At 32.8% G+C, this 20249-nt stretch overlaps 2 protein-coding genes and 1 long non-coding RNA gene across 3 annotated transcripts in view; 1 reads left to right on the top strand and 2 right to left on the bottom strand.

Annotated features, from left to right (window-relative positions):
• Positions 1-20249, bottom strand: part of LOC127738504 (ras-related protein Rab6) — a 138083-nt gene that overhangs the window by 17197 nt on the left and 100637 nt on the right. The window lies entirely within an intron of this gene.
• LOC127738517 (uncharacterized) overlaps positions 1-20249 on the top strand; it is a 106870-nt gene that overhangs the window by 8351 nt on the left and 78270 nt on the right. The window lies entirely within an intron of this gene.
• Positions 4741-6984, bottom strand: LOC127738491 (uncharacterized). Its single transcript, XM_052249775.1, has 2 exons — positions 6864-6984; positions 4741-6600 (listed from the first exon to the last, which is right to left on the bottom strand). The coding sequence occupies exon 2, from the start codon at positions 6588-6590 to the stop codon at positions 4929-4931; it is 1662 nt and encodes a 553-aa protein (XP_052105735.1). The 5' UTR covers positions 6591-6600; positions 6864-6984; the 3' UTR covers positions 4741-4928.

Genomic DNA, 20249 nt, shown 5'->3' with positions numbered 1-20249 from the left:
TCAATTGTATTATTATTAACATTTTGTACATTTTCTGTGTTTTTCATAATAAAAGATAACAATATAGATATACTGTCTATGTCAATATTGTCTCTATATTCATTAACTTGATCATGAGTCCATTCTCCAATATATGTATTATTTTCACCAGATTCTACATTTGTATACACATTTGATTGCTTATGATTACAACAGTTGAGTACTAATTCAAGTGGGCAATGGATATCAGAATACAAATTGCTACAAGGCAGAACATACACCTGTAAAAAAATAATTAGTAATAAATAATTTTAAAAGATTTATTTAATGTCGGGTATACATATAACCAAGTAATTGTATATTTAAAAGGAATGGAAACGCGACTGACTTCAAAGAGTATGATGCATCTCTGTTTCGGTCGATGTGTTAGTTAGATCCCGTACCTCCAACTAGCTAATTACTAGTCTTACATTAGTTATCGAACTTGGCAATTTATTCTGACGACATTTGTCAAACTTTTAGCGGTCATTGGTATAATAAATATACACTAAAAGAGTGACCTACAAATGTATGCCTTCTGAGTGGCAGACTTTCGATTTAGGTAAAAAAGTTTTTCCCCAAGACAATGGTAATTGATGAAGGTAATTGCATTGTTTTGGGAACCCGTACGCAAAAACGCAGTTGCGTACACATCGAAAATTATTTTCTGTATAAAAGGTCCGAAATTTTTAGAAATATACATATTAATAAATGATAGCATAGGCGAGTTGCCTAAACTAAAATACTACTCTAGCTACGCTCCTGGTACTTATTACATAATATACGACACTTCTATTCTTGGTCTTAGGTTTACCTTCTTCATCATTTCCTATCCGACCATTCATTATATACATGTTGTTATTCTTACAAAATTGTATAAGTTTTCTACCATATGTGTTTACACTTAAATCAGCACTGCGTCGTTTCCTTTGAATACCCAATTTGTCTAATATATTTACATTACTAAATTCATAAATATCAATCAAAGTGTGTGCTAAAAAATCACCTGGGTCTACTAAATCATTAAAATCTTGTTAACTCTGTGTTCTACTATTAAAATCACCAAGAAGACAAATATACTTATTTGTTCTTTGCAACTCAAAATTTTCCAATTCTATACCTGAATGTGCATTTTTCAATGTATATATAGAGTTTTCAGGTGGTATGTATATTACTCAGAATATAACACTACTTTTTAAGTCAAATAATTTTTCGTCAATACTATAAACAATTGTGCAAAAGGTCAATCAGTTTGTATTGGGGAAATACAATTTTCTAAATATCTCTTGTAGCCAAATGCAATACCACCAGATGTACGATTTGAAAACTTTTTACGGTTTTTAAAAGGAAAAATAATATTATCCAAACCTACTGTATCTAGATTGTCAAGTTTTGTTTCATAAAAACATAGAATATCATAATTATCAAGTAAAGTAATAAATTAAGGGAACATTAATTTTGATTTAATACCATAAAAATGAGAATGGAAATGGGGAATATGTCAAAGAGACAACAACCCGACCAAATAGCAGATAACAGCCGAAGGCCACCAATGGGTTTTCAAAAAAATCCCGAGAAAATCCCGCACCCGGAGGTGGGCCTCAGCTGGCCCCTAAATAAATATGTGTACTAGTACACATTCATTTAATGTTAATATTTGAATCAATTTATTGTTTACTATTTGACATGATTTTTTATTGTTAATTTAGTGAAAGTCCCTTCCGCTGGAGTAGTCTGGATGAATGAAACTGTCTGTTAATCCTCCTTGATCTACCCAGCGTCTACGACCTCTGCGGGGTTCAATGTGGGATCCATGTGTTTTTCGTTGAGGCTCTCTGTGGGGTGTTTCCTTTGGACGTGCACCTTGCTTTTCATACTTCTCCCTGCCGTCATTTGTTTCCATCTCATCGTCATCGGGTAGGATGAATTCATTCCCATCTATGAATAGCTTATCCCGTTTCAAATAAGCTTTCTTCTTATTTTCTTTAACCTGTTTAAAATATTGCCATAACATTTTACGCTTTCTTTGCCGACGACAGAACAATTTCTCTGTCTTTGTAGTTTTCAAATCGACTAACGATAGGTCTTGTTTTTATCCGACTACCGTCCTTTTAATCACGAAATTCTGTTTCCTTTCCAAACCGATGCGGTCAGTGAAAATCAACTGTTGTGTCCATTTTAAGCTCTGTATACATAAAGTTTTTAAAAATGTTTTCTGTTTCTTCTATAGTTTCGTCATTTTTAAGTGCGATACCAGTAAACACTAAGTTTTCGCGCATCGACCTTGTTTGCAAATCAAGATGCCTTTCATTCAAGTGTTGAGATCACGGCGAAGACCATCTAAATCAATTACGATTTCTCCATTATTAATTTGTATTTCAGAGACAGTACTTTTGAGATATTCCCGTTCCGTTTTACTAACTTCAAAGCTGCCATTTACAAATTCCATTCCCTTTCCAATATCGTCAATCCTTTTTTAACAGTGTCAGCCTTTTTAAACTAAATTGTTTATAGACGACTCAAATTTTGTCAGCTTTTCATCAATTTTGTCAAGTGTTGATAGTTTTTTTTGAACATTTGATCAACTTTCTGCACTAAACTGTCAATTTTATCATTTGTGTCTGGTCCAATGTTCATTGTTGATTGCGAAAGTGGAAGGCTTTGAAGGATCATATTATTACCCGGGCTTTGGGATGCAATATTATAATATCCTTGCATAGGCGACATCTTGTTAAAATCGGGGCTTGGTATGGGCTGCATAGGTTGCATAGGCTGCACATATTGTTGATAAGGTTGATAAGGTTGTTTTTCTTGCACAATATTTGCTGAATTACAAGACGAAGTCATAATGTTTGTTTTGGTCAGTTCAGATTGTGAACCGATATGTTTGTTTACATTCTTACTTGTAGAGTGAGTACTGTTCTTCTGTTCATTACTTTGTATTTTGGTCGGTTTTTCACCACTGATATTTTGATCCTTGGTATCATTCTTCCTTTTCTTTCCTTTTTTCCTTCTTTTTTTGAATTAATTCAGCAACACAGATGTTGACACCATTTTAATTCTCAAAATTGTCTTTTCAATCATAGAAAATTTCACTAAATAAAATTTTTTTTCTCTCCTGATTTCAAAACCCGTCATATTTCATTCAGTACATGTATGATAACCAAATTAAAATCTAATTAATTGCAAGCTAATTAACTTATTTTTACAATCAATTACAAAAAAACATGATACTTTTTCACCAATTATGTAAATAAAAAGGGATTTCCCTCCATGGCTATTTTTAGTCGGGGAAATAACCCCTAGTTTTTTTTATACGAAACTGTTTATAGCACCCTTATCCGCCGGATACCGGATGTATATAAATAGGGTGCAACTAATAATCCACCATTCGTGAATCGATCACTTCGTGGACAATCATTATAGATCTGCCGAATGAATTGAAAGCCTTACTTGTTACCATGAAATTGGATGGAAAAGAGCCGGAATTGACATTCACCGCCAGTTCTGACCAAGTCTCAGTACAGCTCACATGGATCAAGGAACCGGACACGTCCTCCAGGAAACCTAAGCCGGCCCTTAAAAGTAAGAACATGCCACCGTCTACCAGGAGACGCAACGCTAAGCGTTTCGCCCAGTGGATGGACACAAAAACAGCCGTTGTTCCTGCTACTCCACAACATCAAAGCATCAAGGCGACCGTAGATTACAACAGTGGACGGAAGCCAGCGATACCATAGTTGGTAAACAACTCACACCAACTAAATACAGTGGTGAACCAGTGGGAGTTGTCATCAACACGGATATTTTCACCAGTCCGTACAACCCAAAAAAGGCATGTCATCGCCTCATTTACTATACTACAGCTACTGAAAGAGGCAAACGTAGTAGGATTGACTTCGATGAGGGGTTTGACATCGACGACCCTGAACTGCAAACCACACCACCGCATACGTCGCCCTTGAACCTAAAATCTAAAGAGTCTATAGAAGCTGCCATACTGTCAAAACGGCCAAACACTCCGTTCAAGTAACAACACCGCAGTCGGAGCAAAATGAAAGCAAGAAGACAAGCAGATCCAAACCTGTAACAATAGGTACGATAGTCCGCAATATCCTAAAGGATAGCCGGATCCCAAAATCCACATATCATCCACCATTCTGCCTCTGAGGAAGGTCCGTGAAGACCGAAACCGGTCAGGCTATGGATCATCACCAGTCGCTGCTATTTATGTGTTTTGGCATATACTATATATTTTATATGTAATGTTTTTACTTTTTAAAACATTTTCAATTTTTTTATTAGACTCATTCGACTTTTCTGCTCATAATTTGAATTTGATAAAAATTTGATATGATTTCTACTTGAACAATTCTTGTACTTTCCTGTGCCAATTATATTTTTTTATTTTTTTTTGGTGGTAAATAAAATAAAGAAAAAGAATTCTTGCTTATAAATGTTCTTACTAAATGTGTAATTTATCAATTTAAAATCATTGTTTTTTTGTTTTTTTGCATTGATATAGAATATCAGTTCAAATTTCTACGCTTGTTGAATTTCTCGATAAATATAACAATTAAGAGATGTGTTATGATTGCCAATTTTAGAATTTCTTTGCTGTGAGTGTTATATTTTATTGATAGCTTTACTATTACTATGTGAATAGGATATGACATTTTTTCGATTGAATATCACACAACCTCCAACTAAACGAGTCAAAAGAAATTTTCCAAAGTATTTTTTATTTACTATTGAATAAGAAAAGAAATGAAAAAAAAATAATGGACGTCCTTCAGTATAGTCATTTATTATAACAAATGTACACTAATTGTAACCAATCACTGATTTAGATGCATAATTTTCTAATTTAATTCTATATTCAATGAAACGACAGGAATGAATCATGAAAACTACTCAAGATTGTACAAGGCGCACCCATTATCATCACACAAAAGTAACTCTTTTTTCTCGTTGTTGTAGTGCAATGAAAGTGGATTGACTAAACCATCAGTTTTGGATAGTAATGTTCTACTTGATCTTCCTTCATGTTGTATAACTATTAAAGAGCTCGTTCTTATATCAACAACAAATACATTTTGATGATCATCCACAGTGATACCCCTTGGATCGACTAATGATTTCTCCTTATGTACCCATATTTCATCGCCTGTCATGGAGATACAATGTACGGTTTGATCTCTTTTGACATTAAAGTAGATTCTATCTGTTGTGGTACTTAAGTATACCCCACAATCAACATATAATGTTTTAAGTACTTGACCTGCAATATTTGTTATTACAATGCCATGTGTAGTTATAATAAAAAGTTTGTTGTCCTGGTATGATATTCCATAGCAATTGCTTTCTAATCTAAATTCCTTCTCGAAGGAAGTGTTCTTTTTATTAAAAATCTCTACGTAATGATTTCCATATGTAAGAGCAATACGGTCATTGTCTATGACTGTTAAATCAAAAGGTGATCTAGAGCATGGTATGTCACGGATATGTTTACCGTCTTCACTATACTCCACCAGCAATTTCTTTCCGAAATAAATAGCCATTAACAAATTACCATTTGGTAACATGGTACATCCAGTCAGCTGCAGCCCGTTACAGTCTTGTTTCAAATTAAATCTCTTTTTCAACTGGAGACGGACGTTTTTAATTCTTTTCGTGTCGGGTACTCGAAGCTGAATCTGGGCTTGGTCCTCCTTTGCCTCTTTGAACGGTAAACTAGTGGTAGTCTTCCTAACGGATATTTTCCCGAGCTGATCTACTTCGTTCGTTAACGATATGAAAGAAGGATGTAACTGTAGGTAAACTTCATAGTTCTTTACAGACTTGATTCCTTCTTTGATTGATTCTTTCTCTTTGAAGACAGCTTCATTGATCTGGTGCGTTCCTAGGAAAAGCTGAACGTCGGATGCGAATGATTTCAATTGCGATGTTTGTTCCCTCAGACAACTCAAATCTCGTTTTGAATTTTTCATTCGGTTTAGGAGTTTGCATGCTTCGGATTTACAATGTTCATGTTTTGTGTTCAATTCATGAAGTAGTTTTCTTTCTAAGTCGTCTAACTTCTTCAGTATTCGGGCTCGTGTATCATTGAGTGTATTTTTGATGGTTTGCTTCTGACTTTCAAAATTTTCCAAAGCTGACTCACGATCGGTAATGATTTGTTCAATATTTTGTAATGTTCTGGTTAAAGTGTTCTCTAAATCAGCCAGTGCAGTTGAACGTTTTGCATTTTCAGCAGCTTTATCTAAAGGAATGACGTCAGAGCATGTCCTATGACGAGATGGAACACAACCTAAACAAACTGCAACATCATGTGTTTTACAGTACAGTTCGAGTCGCTTGTCATGGTCTTTACAGTTAATGCTGATGGAAATATTTTTTATCTGCCTGAAGTCTCTGATGGGCATTAGCCTGTGATTTCGTGATGTTTTGATAGATTTATGAACCTTCTCACAATCTGCGCATAATCCCTCTTCACAAACTGTACACCATTTTTCTGCGTTTTTATTATTTTCCGCATAACCACAGGGACCGCAAAGAATCTTTTCAGACATGTTGTGATACCTGTTGAAGTATAAAAAATGTTAACAATGTATTTACATATTGTTTATATAAGTATATAATCAGTTATTTTTCTAGTCGAAAGATGATATATCTATATTAACAAGAAATGTTTTAATATGCAACAAGGAAGTATATCATACAAGGACATTCCTCGAGATAATGTGAAATAATCAAATATACATATCTTCAAAAAAACAAATAAGACTTTTCTTTTACAAGAAGCATAGTCTTTGCTATTCAAAATTTAAAATTTTCTTAGTTACCTTTGATATCGTCTTAGAATGGCACTGTGATGTCATTTTGTTATCAGGGGTTACTCCTGTGATGAATTTTACACAAATGTCAACCGGATATCTAAATAGATTTTTTATGTGTAGTGTAGATATGAACGGACGACGACCTTCCCCCAGCTGATTCAAGATTTAATGCGTGTTAGAAGCATCTCCACGCTATTAATCACACCTGTTATGAAAACAGACCCATAATCACTGATGAAGTAATTCCAATTAAGATAACAAATTGACAACCCAATGGAAAAAAACAAAATAAATAAAAAATGACGAAATATTTAATATATATATAACAAAATAAAAGCACAATAAATACAAATATAAACTAGAATTGCCATTGCGAGCAATAGCTGATGTCACCTTGGTCCGCAAATTGCCATTAAACTGCAGCCATTTTGAAATTTTTCAACATTAAATGCACATATATGCATTACACTACATCATTCTATTGTTTTTCAATTTTTCAGAAAGTTTAAAGCATTTTCAAAATATCATTTGTACTGTTTCTATGGCAACGGCGGCCATTTTGAAAATTCCGAAGATGGATTTCATATTTTCACATGCCAAGTAACCTTTCCACAAAGTTTCATTCAATTTGGAAGACTTTCCGATTTTTCACATTCTTTCTGTTTCTATGACAACGGCAGCCATCTTGGAAATGCCAACACTCGATTGCACCTCTGCACATAGTGGTTAACATTATTGCATAGTTCCAATATAATTGGTCCATCCAATTCCGAGAAATAGTCTGGACAAAAAAGTGTGGAGTAATAATAATAATAAGAACTAGATTTGCAATTGCGAGCAATAGCGGATGCCACCCTCGTTCCCCCCATTACCATGGTAACAGTAGCCATTTTTAAAATTCCAAAGTCGAAGTGCAACTCTAGACATGCCAGTTACCATTTATATAAAGTTTCATAAAGTTTGGAACACTTTAATTTTTTTCACATTTTTGCTGTTTCCTTAGCAACGGCAGCTTTCTTGAAAGTGCCAACCCCTAATTGCAAATCTGCACATGGTGGTTAACATTATTGTAAAGTTCCATCAACTTGGGTTCATTCAAATCCGAGATCCAGAGCGGACAAAAAAAAAGTGGAAAAATAATAAAGAGAAAAAGAAACGTAGAATAACAATACATCACCCCAACTCCGTTGAGGGTGACATAACTAGATTTGTAATTGCGAGTAATAACGGATGGCACCCTCGTTCCCCAATTGCCATGGTAATGGCAGCCATTTTAAAAATTTCAAAGTCAAAGTGGGCATCTACACATGCCAATTAACATTATTGTAAAGTTTCATTGAGTTTGGAGCATTTTGAAATTTTGGACATTTTTGATGTTTCCATGGCAACGGCGGCCGTTTTGGGGGAAATTCCAAAGTCAGAGAGACAACTTCACATGGTGATCAACATTATAGCATAGTTCCATCAACTTTGGCCCATTCAATTCCAAGAACTGCTCCGGACAAAAATAGTGGAAGAAAAATATTAATAATAAGAAAAATAAGAAAAAAAAAGAAACGAAGAATAACAATATGTCACCCAACTCCGTTGAGAGTGCCATAATAACTAGATTTGTAATTGCTAGCAATAACGGATGGCACCCTCGTCCCCCATTGCCAGGGTAACGGCAGCCATTTTGAAAATTCCAAAGTCAAAAACAACATCTACACATGCCAATCAACATTGTTGTAAAGTTTCATTAAATTTGTAGCATTTTGAAACTTTGGACATTTTTGCTGTTTACATGGTAACGGTGGCCATTTCCAAAATTCTAAAAGCAGACATCTCATTGGCACATGCCATGTTACATATCCATACAATTTCATTGAGTTGGTGCAATATTCCTTAAGAAAATACAGATTTCATGGCCAATGTTAAACTTTCGCCCTGTTTCCATGACAACAGCGGCCATTTTGGAATATCTAAATATTGTCTGCACATCTTGGCATACTGAGTAACATTTCCATAAAGTTTCATCCAGTAATGTCTTATAACGAATGATTTAGAATTTTTGACATTTTTACTGTTTCCATGGTAACGGCAGCCATTTTGAAAATTCCAAAGCCAAACTGCAAATCAGCACATGCAAGTTACCATTTCTGTAAAGTTTTTTCAGTTTGGAAAACTGATTTTTTTCGCATTTTTGCTGTTTCCATGGAAACGGCGACCATCTTTTACCATTCCATAGCAAGGTGCACAACTTCACATGGGGGTCCTCATTATAGTTGAGTTCCATCAACATTGGTCCGTTCAATTCTGAGAACTAGCGCGGACAAAAAGTGTGGAAGAAACTTAATAAAAACTAGATTTGCCATTGCAAGCAATAGCGGATGTCACCTTCCCCCATTGCCACTAGATTGCAGCCAGTTTTAAAATTTTAAACAGTGAATGCACATATATTCTGATGGCTATACATCTTTCTGTAATTTTTTAGAACATTTAGCGGATTTACAAATTTTGCGCATAATTTTTCCTTTTTTTCCTTGTTTCCATGGTAACGGCAGCCATTTTGGAAATTCCAACGCCAATTGCCGCTTCCACACATGACAGTCAACGTTATGGTGAAGTTTCATTAAGTTTGAAGCATTCTGAAAATTTTTAAATTTTTGCTCCTGTATCCATGGTAACATAGTAGTTCCAATGATTGTCAAAATCATTCAAAACCTGAATATAATGGACAACTATATTGTATAAAAATTTGATGATTTTTAGTTATAGCATACCGAAATTATTCACAAAACCCTGAAGTTTTTGTATCATTTTTACCTTTTTGCATTGTTTCCATGATAACAACAGCCATTTTGGAAATTCCAACTCCAAATGCCACATCTTCCAATATTGCTCATCGTTACTGTGAAGTTTCATTAAGTTTGGAACATTTTGATATTTTTAAAATTTTTGGTGTAGTTTCCATGGCAACATAGTAGTTCCAATGGTTGCCAAAATCATCCAACACCAGTATATACTTGGCACCTACATTGTATTAAAATATAATGTGTGGAAGAAAAATAATAATAACTAGATTTGTAATTGCTAGCAATAACGGATGGCACCCTTCCCCCATTGCCAGGGTAACTGCAGCCATTTTGAAAATTCCTCAGTCAAAGAGTGCATCTACACTTGCAAATTAACATTTATTTAAAGTTTCATAAATTTTGGAGCTTTTTGAAATTTTTGACATTTTTGCAGTTTCCATGGTAACAGCGGCCATTTTGAGAATTCCGAATTAAAAATCCGAAGTCAAACTGTAAATCAGCACATGCCAGTCACCATTCCTGTGAAGTTTCTTCCACTTTGGAACACTTTGATTTTTTTCGCATTTTTGCTGTTTCCATGGTAACAATGGCCATCTTGACCATTCCAAAGTCAGAGGGACAACTTCGCATGGTGGTCAACATTATACCATAGTTCCATTAACTTTGGTCCATTCTATTCTGAGAACTGCTCCGGACAAAAATAGTGGAAGAAAAATAATAATAAAAAAAAGAAACGTAGAATAACAATATGTCACTCCAACTCCGTTGAGGGTGCCATAATAATAATAAGAAAAAAAAGAAACGTAGAATAACAATATGTCACCCAACTCCGTTGAGGGTGCCATAATAAGAAAAAAAAAGAAACGTAGAATAACAATATGTCACCCCAACTCCGTTGAGGGTGCCATAATAAAAAAAAAGAAACGGAGGAAAAGCAATATGTCACCCGACATTGTCGTTCGGGTGACATAAAAATAAAAAGAAACGTAGAATAACAATACGTCACCCCAACTCCGTTGAGAGTGCCATAATAAGAAAAAAAGAAACGTAGAATAATAATATGTCACCCCAACTTTGTTGAGGGTGCCATAAAAAAATTAAGAATCGAACAAAAACAAAATGTCACCCTACCTCCGTCAGGGTGACATAAAAATTAAAAAAATTGGTGTTACGGGCAACATGCTTATAATTGAAATGTATTTAAAATATAAGTAAAATACATATTTCAATAAAGAAATTAGATTCACAATATTCGAGCATCTATCGCTGCAACTGCAATAGACGATAGAGTGTATATGTATTACTGTGACTTCAAATAAATTAGACCATAAGGAGAAAGTGACGAGCCGCTTGAGTATACATCTAACAGAAACATAAGTCGTAGAGTATTGAATGAAACCTCAAACAATGTGAACTTTATAGCAAAGCGAGCCTTTAATAGAGACTATTTACAAGAGCTCGCAGCATAATTCGAAGAACACTGTGTTACTTCAAAATACCTCTCTACGCGTGACATGTTGAGAGCTGGCCCATCCCATGTCAAACATAGGTAACTCATGTATACCTACTCTTAAATTATATAAAATTGGGAAAGGAAATGGGGAATGTGTCAACAACCCGACCATAGAGCAGACAACAGCCGAAGGCCACCAATGGGTCTTCAATGCAGCGAGAAACTCCCGCACCCGGAGGCGTCCTTCAGCTGGCCCCTAAACAAATATGTATACTAGTTCAGGTAATAATTTTGTGACAAGTAAAGAATGGGTAATCCATTATTACATTGCCCAAACGAAAATAGTTACACATGCTGCCCTTGTAACGCATTGAGTATCCCCAAATTATTCCGAGATAGTGATTGTGCCAAATTGGTTATGTGTACTGTAACAAACCTTTATTGTTAAAATTATTAGAGCTTAGTGATCAGAAATAAAAATGGAAATTTATTATAAAAGAAAATACTTAACATAGTACTTAATTCTAAATAGCCATCTACTAACTTATTAAAGAAATAATAAAAATAACAGATCTGTCTGAATCTTATGAATAATAATTTTTAACATTTTCAACAGATTTTGATGCATGTTAACTTCCAATTTCTAATATAACGGGAGTATCCGTCAGATGTCCTACGCACCCCCTTTGTTTGAATCATGTGATCTTGGTTACCATTAGAACTGTATCTTGAATTAAATATGAATAGTGCTCTGTGTAAAGCTTAATGCTACTGCAACCAATAAGTCACATATTTATACAACTGATCTTATAGACAAATATGATAATAATTTGTTTTTTTTTATTAAAAGATTAATAATTACTCTGTGACAAAAACAAAAAAATGACAGTTTTTAAGATGTCTGTAAACGTAAATTAACTTGACAGTCAGATATAAATATTACATCGACAGTAAGGTTAGCTTTGCATGTATATTCGGAATAACGCAGGTATCCGAAAAAATCACATAATAACTGCAGTTTAATGGTAATATAAGTGCGGATCGAAAATACCTCTCTGTAAAAGTTAAGTCATCTGTCGAAGCAAACTTAAGTTGGTGAACGCATGTCATACTATTTTGCTAGATTAATAAACAGATCTCACTAGGATAATGCATGTCATACTGTGTTGATAGAGGTAATAGAAAACAATGTATAACTGTTAATGCTACCAATTTCGTGAAGCAGCAACCTTTCAACATTGTCATGTTGTGTAAATAAACTGATGTATAAATGTATTATCAGTAAATATGTCGATTTCAAGCGATCTCTTACTTTTATATTATCTTTATGTCTAAACATGTTCAATTGGTGGTAGTTCTTTGCATTCAGTATACTCATCATTAGTATCGCAGATCCGGTAGGTTGTGTGAGCACACAACGTTTTTCTCCATATTCGAAATATGAAAATAAATAAAATAAGACTCAAAACCAAGTAAAAATTACATATATCAATAAATCTATAAAACGTTATCATCGTCTATCAAGCTTATATATATTATATTGTATGACTGAGACGATTATCAATTTGTGTCATGGTACGATACTGTCCATAAAACCTTCTTTTCTTTTTACTCATTGTTCTAATTGCAGACAACATAGAGAGACGATAAAGATGATTTTCATGAAGCTAGACATCTGTTATCTATATCTATTGTCCAAGATGAAATTTAATGGATCAGGTCAAAATTGTTGAGAAATAATTCTAGGTTAATTATTAAATGAACTGAGGTAGACTTAGGAAATGGTTATGCTGCAGCTGTGTTTATCTTTAATCACTCCTCATTGCAGAAGTATTATTGTATACTTATGTCTGTGTATTATAACTGTCTCTTTAGTTGTGATGTTTTGAGGTGAATGATGTTGTGTGTGAGAAAGTCCGTAGGCGACAGAATGTTTACATGAAAAGGAAAGTATAAATAGTAATTGTGACTGGTCATGCGTATATGAACCATGAAGTCATAAAAAATATATATAAAATGAGCTGTACATACTTAAAATGTAGATGTGAAATTGAGTTAATATTAACTAGTATCTAAGAACTGAACATTATGCTGTAGAGTGTTATTCCAAGCCATATTATGATAATGAACTTAAAAAACGTAAAGGGTAAATGCATACAAATGGTGCATGACTACAGGACGTACTTATTCCGAAATATTTAGCAAGAAGTTCCCACGTGGTATAGTAATTTTAGGAATATGGAACAAAATATATAACCTGATGCAACTTCTCTGTATCATAGTTCCATATCTTACTTCGTATACAAAATCTAAATAATGTATGCCACTTTTAGGCCATGTGATCGCAGTAAACATGTGCACGATAAGACAGAAATATTAACATTTTCAATATGTATATGTATGATATACCGAGATATATTACGAATGTATTCAATAATTTTAATGATTTTAGTCTCTTACTCAAATTGTAAATATGTGTACGTCCCTAACAATAAAGTCTAGAGTAGTACTGAATAGATTAAGATATATTAAGTCAGCAGTAAATCAGAGTTAAGGTGCATACAAACGATAATAAAACGAGAGAATAATAAATTTCGAAATAATTGAATATATTCATCCAAACACGTTACACTCATCAGTTGCAATGAAACTGGTTAAGCTGTTTCCTGTAGAATCAATAATGAAATTGAATATTTAGATAATCAACCAATCGATATGAGCATTAGTAACTATTCAAATAAGCAAGTGATATGAACGACGTTCAGATTGCCCTCAGAAAATAAATAATGCACAATAAACTGACCTGTCCTGGAAAAATAAACGTATACCAGTTTAACTATAGAACTGTCCAAAACTATTGTATGCCTCCACCCATATCTTCGAAACCGTATCCACCTGTTCCACAGCAAAAGTCGATGAGCCGAGCAATAGATAGACTATGACCGAAGATCAATTCAATATTATCCATATAAGTTATGTTTAATGACGAACGGTTCTTGTATAATACATGTAATAGTACACATTGTTTTTTTCACTAAATGAAAACATTTGTAAACGACTATATTTGCACTGGAGTTAATATTAATAAAAACACATCAGCTATCATTTCAAGTATATCCATTTCACTATAATAAGTATTTTTTAAGGTACTAGTAAGACATGTCCAGCAGTGAATACATGAGAATGTTAATGCCAACTGTCATATCCACAATATATTCAGCAATCTTACAGTAAACAATTGATGTACAGCTTGTGTACATCTGCATAGGTTCCAGTTAAAATATTCTGTGTATAAATATAAACATTTGAAACTAGCGTGGCAAATCAACAAAGTGAATCTCTCTGCGTGTAATAATTCTATTTCTAAATGATGGTAGCATGTAGTTGAAATATTTTCAATTAATACAAATAAAAGTGTTACAAAAAATAAACATACATATATATTTCCTTCACAAAATTCCAACTGCTACTTAACAACAAACTTTCTGATTACTATAGACGATGTTGGAGAGGAGTGACCTCAAGATTGACACGCCTGATATATCAAATAAAGTAGACTGTTAAACAATTTGCAGACATCAATAAATAAGTCAAGAATAAGAGATAAATTAACAAATAGCAGCTTAAAGGAAATAAACACTTACATAAACTTTAATTAATGAACATTAATACACAAAAAAGCGGCAAATTTGAAATGTAGACAAATATTTTGTTTATATTAATGGGTTTCTCTACCAATAGTATCCTACATTTGGAAAAAAAAACATTATCCAGACAAAAAGTAAGGTTACTAAAACTGTTTCAGTAGATTTAAAAAAAAATGTTATACATTGTAAAGTAGTTTTAGATAATAAAATGTAATTTGATTATTTGTAACAATCACTAGGCGTTCAACAAGAAGAAGTTTGTATCTTTCAACATAATTTTGCAACGGATATTTACCCAGCAACCAGAAATTATACCATGAAAAAAAGACAACAGATCGGAGGTAAAAGAGCAAAAGTTCAATGTCGCTTAAATTATGCATTTGTATATCTTTCAAAATATATTTTATTAGGAATTCTATGTTTTAGTTTGTAACCCGGATCTGTTTTTTTCTCAATCGATTTATGAATTTCGAACAGCGGTATACTACTGTTGCCTTTATTGATGCATATATTCATTTTATAAGCATTTAATAGCTTAATTAAACTATTCTAATTAAATACGTTTTCATCAGACATTGAACTGAAGATGATGCCCTTTTATGTAATATTGAAATCGCTAATTATACATTTAAGTAGCGGTCCAGATAAGAATCATGTAAGTGGTGATACATCCATCGTGTGGGATATTTATATGCTATAGTTAAATTGGTTCAACTTGAGGCAGAATTGATATAAATGGCTTTTACTACACAAAAATTCAAGCTATTGACATAGAAACAGCTCTACTTAGCAACAAGATGTTAAATTACCTTAAAAACCTTAAATATTTATTGTGTTTCTAATCAAAATTATACAATAATGATGAATGTTTAGAAAATATATACTAGATCTAACAATCTATTATGTTCAACTTAAATAGGAAACCTTTAAAACAATGGATGCAAGCTAGGAAACTTGGTTACCATGGCAACCAAATTATCAAATATCTTTATGTTGGAAAAATGTCAAAAATAAGAAGTTTGCAAACTATATTATCTCCCTAGACCAGGGTGATAGAATTAATCTGTTTGATCATACTATTGCAGTTGTCTAAAACTTATCAAAAATAAAAATACGTAGCTTAGTACAGAATTTTCCAAAAAATGTTGATTATGTCTGAATGTTTTTTACAATATTTATGCACTCTTTTCTCAATAATCATATAAATAAGCTTTCTGTAGACCATATTCATTTTTAAACACTAGTTTTATGTGAATAAAGCTTTAATATAATTTTAAAAGATAATCTATTGAATTTTGAAGCAAAAACATAGGTTATTTTTGTGAAAATGACCTTTTTAAGGTAAATATGATCCACTTTTGACATATGACTATTGAACAGCGGTATACTGTTGTTGCCTTTATTTGTTCAGCTTGTTTAAAAATAAACAGTCTTGAAATTCATGATGACACATAACTAAGTAGAATGATACTTAATGAGACTAATCTATATTACAGTACATTTTTAACAGATGATTAAAAAAACGACTGGTCTTCTCGGAAATAAAATGGATGTTCAAAGTTAAAATAGGTGGCGCAAATCCGATTGAATAGAATTCTTTTACCAATTCTATTGATACTGTTACGTCTGATTTGAAATAAGATTAATGCATTATCAAAAAATCAATAAACACAAAGCCATACCCTCCAGTACGGAATCATGACATTTCTAAACTGTAAAATTGGAAAATTCTACGGTTTTTCACAGAAGGATTATGTCGTGCAGATTTGGGATAGAAAATGGACTTCAGGAGCATTTTTGTGTATTTTGTTTCCCTTTTCTGGTGTTGTTATAATAAGCACTTTTGTCAATCATTAGTCAAGCTGAAGGGCATCACTGTTGATAATCATCAAGATGTGGTGTGTGTTCATGCAAAGTCGAACACACTTATAGTAAAACAACATCCAGAGAGATCCAGAGGAACATTACCAACCGAAACTAATGGTTTGGATAGACAAAATGCGCTACTCTACTTCAAAGACAAAACTATAATACTTTTATATAACTTGCTTGACTATGCTGCCTTTTACAGCCTGGGATAGTTTTCAGCATTCTTATTCAGTTTCATATATAATAGATTGAAGCAAATCAGAAAAGCCTGTAACAACTGACTCTGTTCAAACCTTAAACTTGCATAATGTGCGGGATAAGATCATCTCTTTCATGTGCCTTACAATGTTTACTTTACCAGTTTTTTGGTAGATGTCAATATGACAATGTAACTGATATCATTCAAAAGAATAATAAAAGTTCAAAAATACCAATAATTGAATTAAAAATTTAATGATTATGCTGTTGCAAAGTTATATTGATATTCATCTAGAATTTTCCAGTGAAGGACAAACATATTGGTAAATTTGTCAGTAAACATTTTTGTAGCACGAGTTATGTTAATGGGTAACTGTTTCCTGAAAAGAATGACTCCATACCGATAAATCAGGACGAAATCACATGCACAGGACATTCTATTGCAGGATAACTTAAAACCCCGTGACATTAATATTGATCTACAATAATATTTTGATGTGAATCCCACAATTATACAAAGTAAAACTGTTTAATGCGTAAGGACAATGTTTTAACTGACCCTTTTGTAGACTCCCCTTAACACATTTCTCATTTTTCTTTCGACTAGCTGAGGATGAAACAAATTTGATCCGTCTATCTGTAATCTTGATATCCTATCAAAGTTTATAAAGTTTTATGTTCAATAATACATACGAAATAAAGACTGTACTTAAGCAATTCGCCTTAGATTTAAGCAAAAAAGTGAAAACACAAGAATGATAACAAGGAAACGAAAAAATATCAAATATCAAAGGGGAAACAAGTTATTGATTGTCATGACATTGATACCGTATTTACAATCTTTAGATTATTCCCATATTTTAGATACAATACTGAGTAATACATTTTTCGGGTGTTCTTCATCATATACATCATAAACCTTAGTGTTTTAAAATCATGTACTGACACAGAAATAGTAATAATTGGAAGGTGACCTTATATCTTGTTGACTTTTCTATTTTATGTGTTCAGTGTTCTTCGGTAAATAAACCGTTACACATATTGATAAATATTTGGTTATCAACTTTTGACTTGCATATAAAAATATACACCTAAAATTCTATACTTTATGTCAAATATACATTACATGCTTGAGCACTTTCTATAATACTTCAAATAAATAAGGAGCAATTTATTTTTAGCCTACATATAAAGCGCTTCCATATCACTCGTGGTTTTGTTGGAGTTATCTATTTTGCGCTAGTTGTATATTTTCGATTTTCTCAGCCATATAAAGTCCGGTGAATGTGTGGGCACATTATCTTCCATGTTAGATAAACAGATACCGTTGAATGAAGTAAATACTATCGCATCATATCAACTATATAGTATTCCATATAGTAACTATAGCTTAACTTAAATATTTAATGATGTAAATCACATTTCATTACTATTCCTTGCAGTTTTTCTTAAGGTTTTCCAACGTAAGAACCGCTTCAAGCAAAGTAAACTTTAAATGGTTATGGCTCTCATCTTATGTCTCATTAATTTAAATTATTTCGTAGTGTTAACAAACAAAAAAAAGAAGAAGATGCTTGGTCATCGAAAATTTTGGTCATGCACGTACATGATGAAGACAAATAAAAAATACGCGCTAAAAGCCTGAAAAAAACAGTAGTTTATACTTATAGTCAGGTCTTGTGGTATGATGGTGATAAAGTGTATGTCTAATAACATAAACGGTACCAATTTTTCTGCACCAGATGCGCATTTCGACAATCAATGTCTCTTCAGTGATGCTCGTGGCCAAAATATTTGAAAATGTAAAGCTTATTAAATCATGAAGAGCTATAACCCAATCAGGACAAAAAAGTATAGCCAAAGCTGAACAAGGAATCAGAGCTTAATTCTCTAGCAAATTAATGCATATTCAGTTTTCGTTCATGATGTTAAAATTTGTTAGTGTTTAGTATTATTTAACAGATACCACACCATCGCTAGATTTTGATCAGATTTAAAGCATAAGTATGTAAATACATAAATAAATTACATATCTTACAGCTTTTCTAATTGGCACCTGTATATATTGTGTAATTTAAAGTTTATTTTATAGAACATACGTGCACTTTATGATTTGGTGCTTTTAGACTTATTTTGAAGTTCTTTATAGATATAAGAAGATGTGGTATGAGTGCCAATGAGACAACTCTCCATCCAAGTCACAATTTGTAAAAGTAAACCATTACAGGTCAAGTTACAAGTACGGGCTTCAACACGAAGCCTTGGCTCACACCGAACAGCAAGCTATAAAGGGCCAAAAATTACTAGTGTAAAACCATTCAATCAGGAAAACCAACGGTCTAATCTATATAAAAACTCGAAACGAGAAACACTTATGAACCACATCAACAAATGACAACCACTGAACATCAGGTTCCTGTTTGCCTACTATCGCAAAAACGATAATAGTTAGAAAACTGAAAACAGCAAACAGCAAAAAGTTATGTACAATGCAATACCATAACAATGCAAACAATAAAAGGACTCCTTATAGAAATTATATTTCACTAGTTATTAGCAAAACATCCAAAATCCCAAAAAAATGAGCATTTTAGCTGATCTTACAAATTTGCTTCTTATTTTCAAAAAGTATAATGGGCAATTAGTAACTGAAAAAAGCAAACATCTTAAGCAAAACAAGATACACAAAATTTTCCTGTGAGATGAGCCTTTGAATCACTCCTTTGCGGAATTATTGCACTTAAATAACGATTTTTCTAAAAAAAAAGTTTTTGCCTATTATCTGAAAAAGTATAATTGATATTTAGAAGCTGTAAAATGTTCAACTGATCAGCAATACAAGATGAAATTTTAGCAATTATAGGTCACCGTACGGTAACAATGAGAAAAAACAATTCCTCATAATCAGCTATAAAAGGTCATGACATGAAAAATATGAAACAATTCTATATACTATGCAGTTTTGTCACATGAATTCGACAATTAGTACATTATGAGACGATCTTTTTCACCAATAATTAATGATGGTCTTGAAGTTTAGATTCTAGGTACTGACGTTATTTATCATCTTAATTACGTATTATAGTGTTCTTTTATTTGTCTTTGTAAATTATTAACCTTTACTGTTTAGTTCATTTTTGGAAATATCTTTTTGGCTTGGTTCGGTAGTTATGGATCCCGCCAATGTGTTATTGTGCTGTGGTAATTTTTTGTATACTTGTCTATCATTTTTGCTTATGTGCTTTGTCTATATGCCATTTTGTTTTTCTTTGTCGACATATCTGTTTGTTTTTTATAGTGATTAAGATTATAACACTATGTTAACTGCTGTACCCCTATTTTTGACATTTTTACCTATTATGTCTGTTTGTTTTGTTCACACAGGAATATGAAAGTTGTTTTCCAATCGTTTGATATGTTTGAGCTTTTG

Source organism: Mytilus californianus, unplaced genomic scaffold (genome assembly GCF_021869535.1).
Source record: "Mytilus californianus isolate M0D057914Y unplaced genomic scaffold, xbMytCali1.0.p SCAF_4, whole genome shotgun sequence".
NCBI lineage: Eukaryota > Metazoa > Mollusca > Bivalvia > Mytilida > Mytilidae > Mytilus > Mytilus californianus.
The sequence above is the reverse complement of the archived record's forward strand: the minus strand, read 5'-3'. Positions and strand labels throughout refer to the sequence as shown.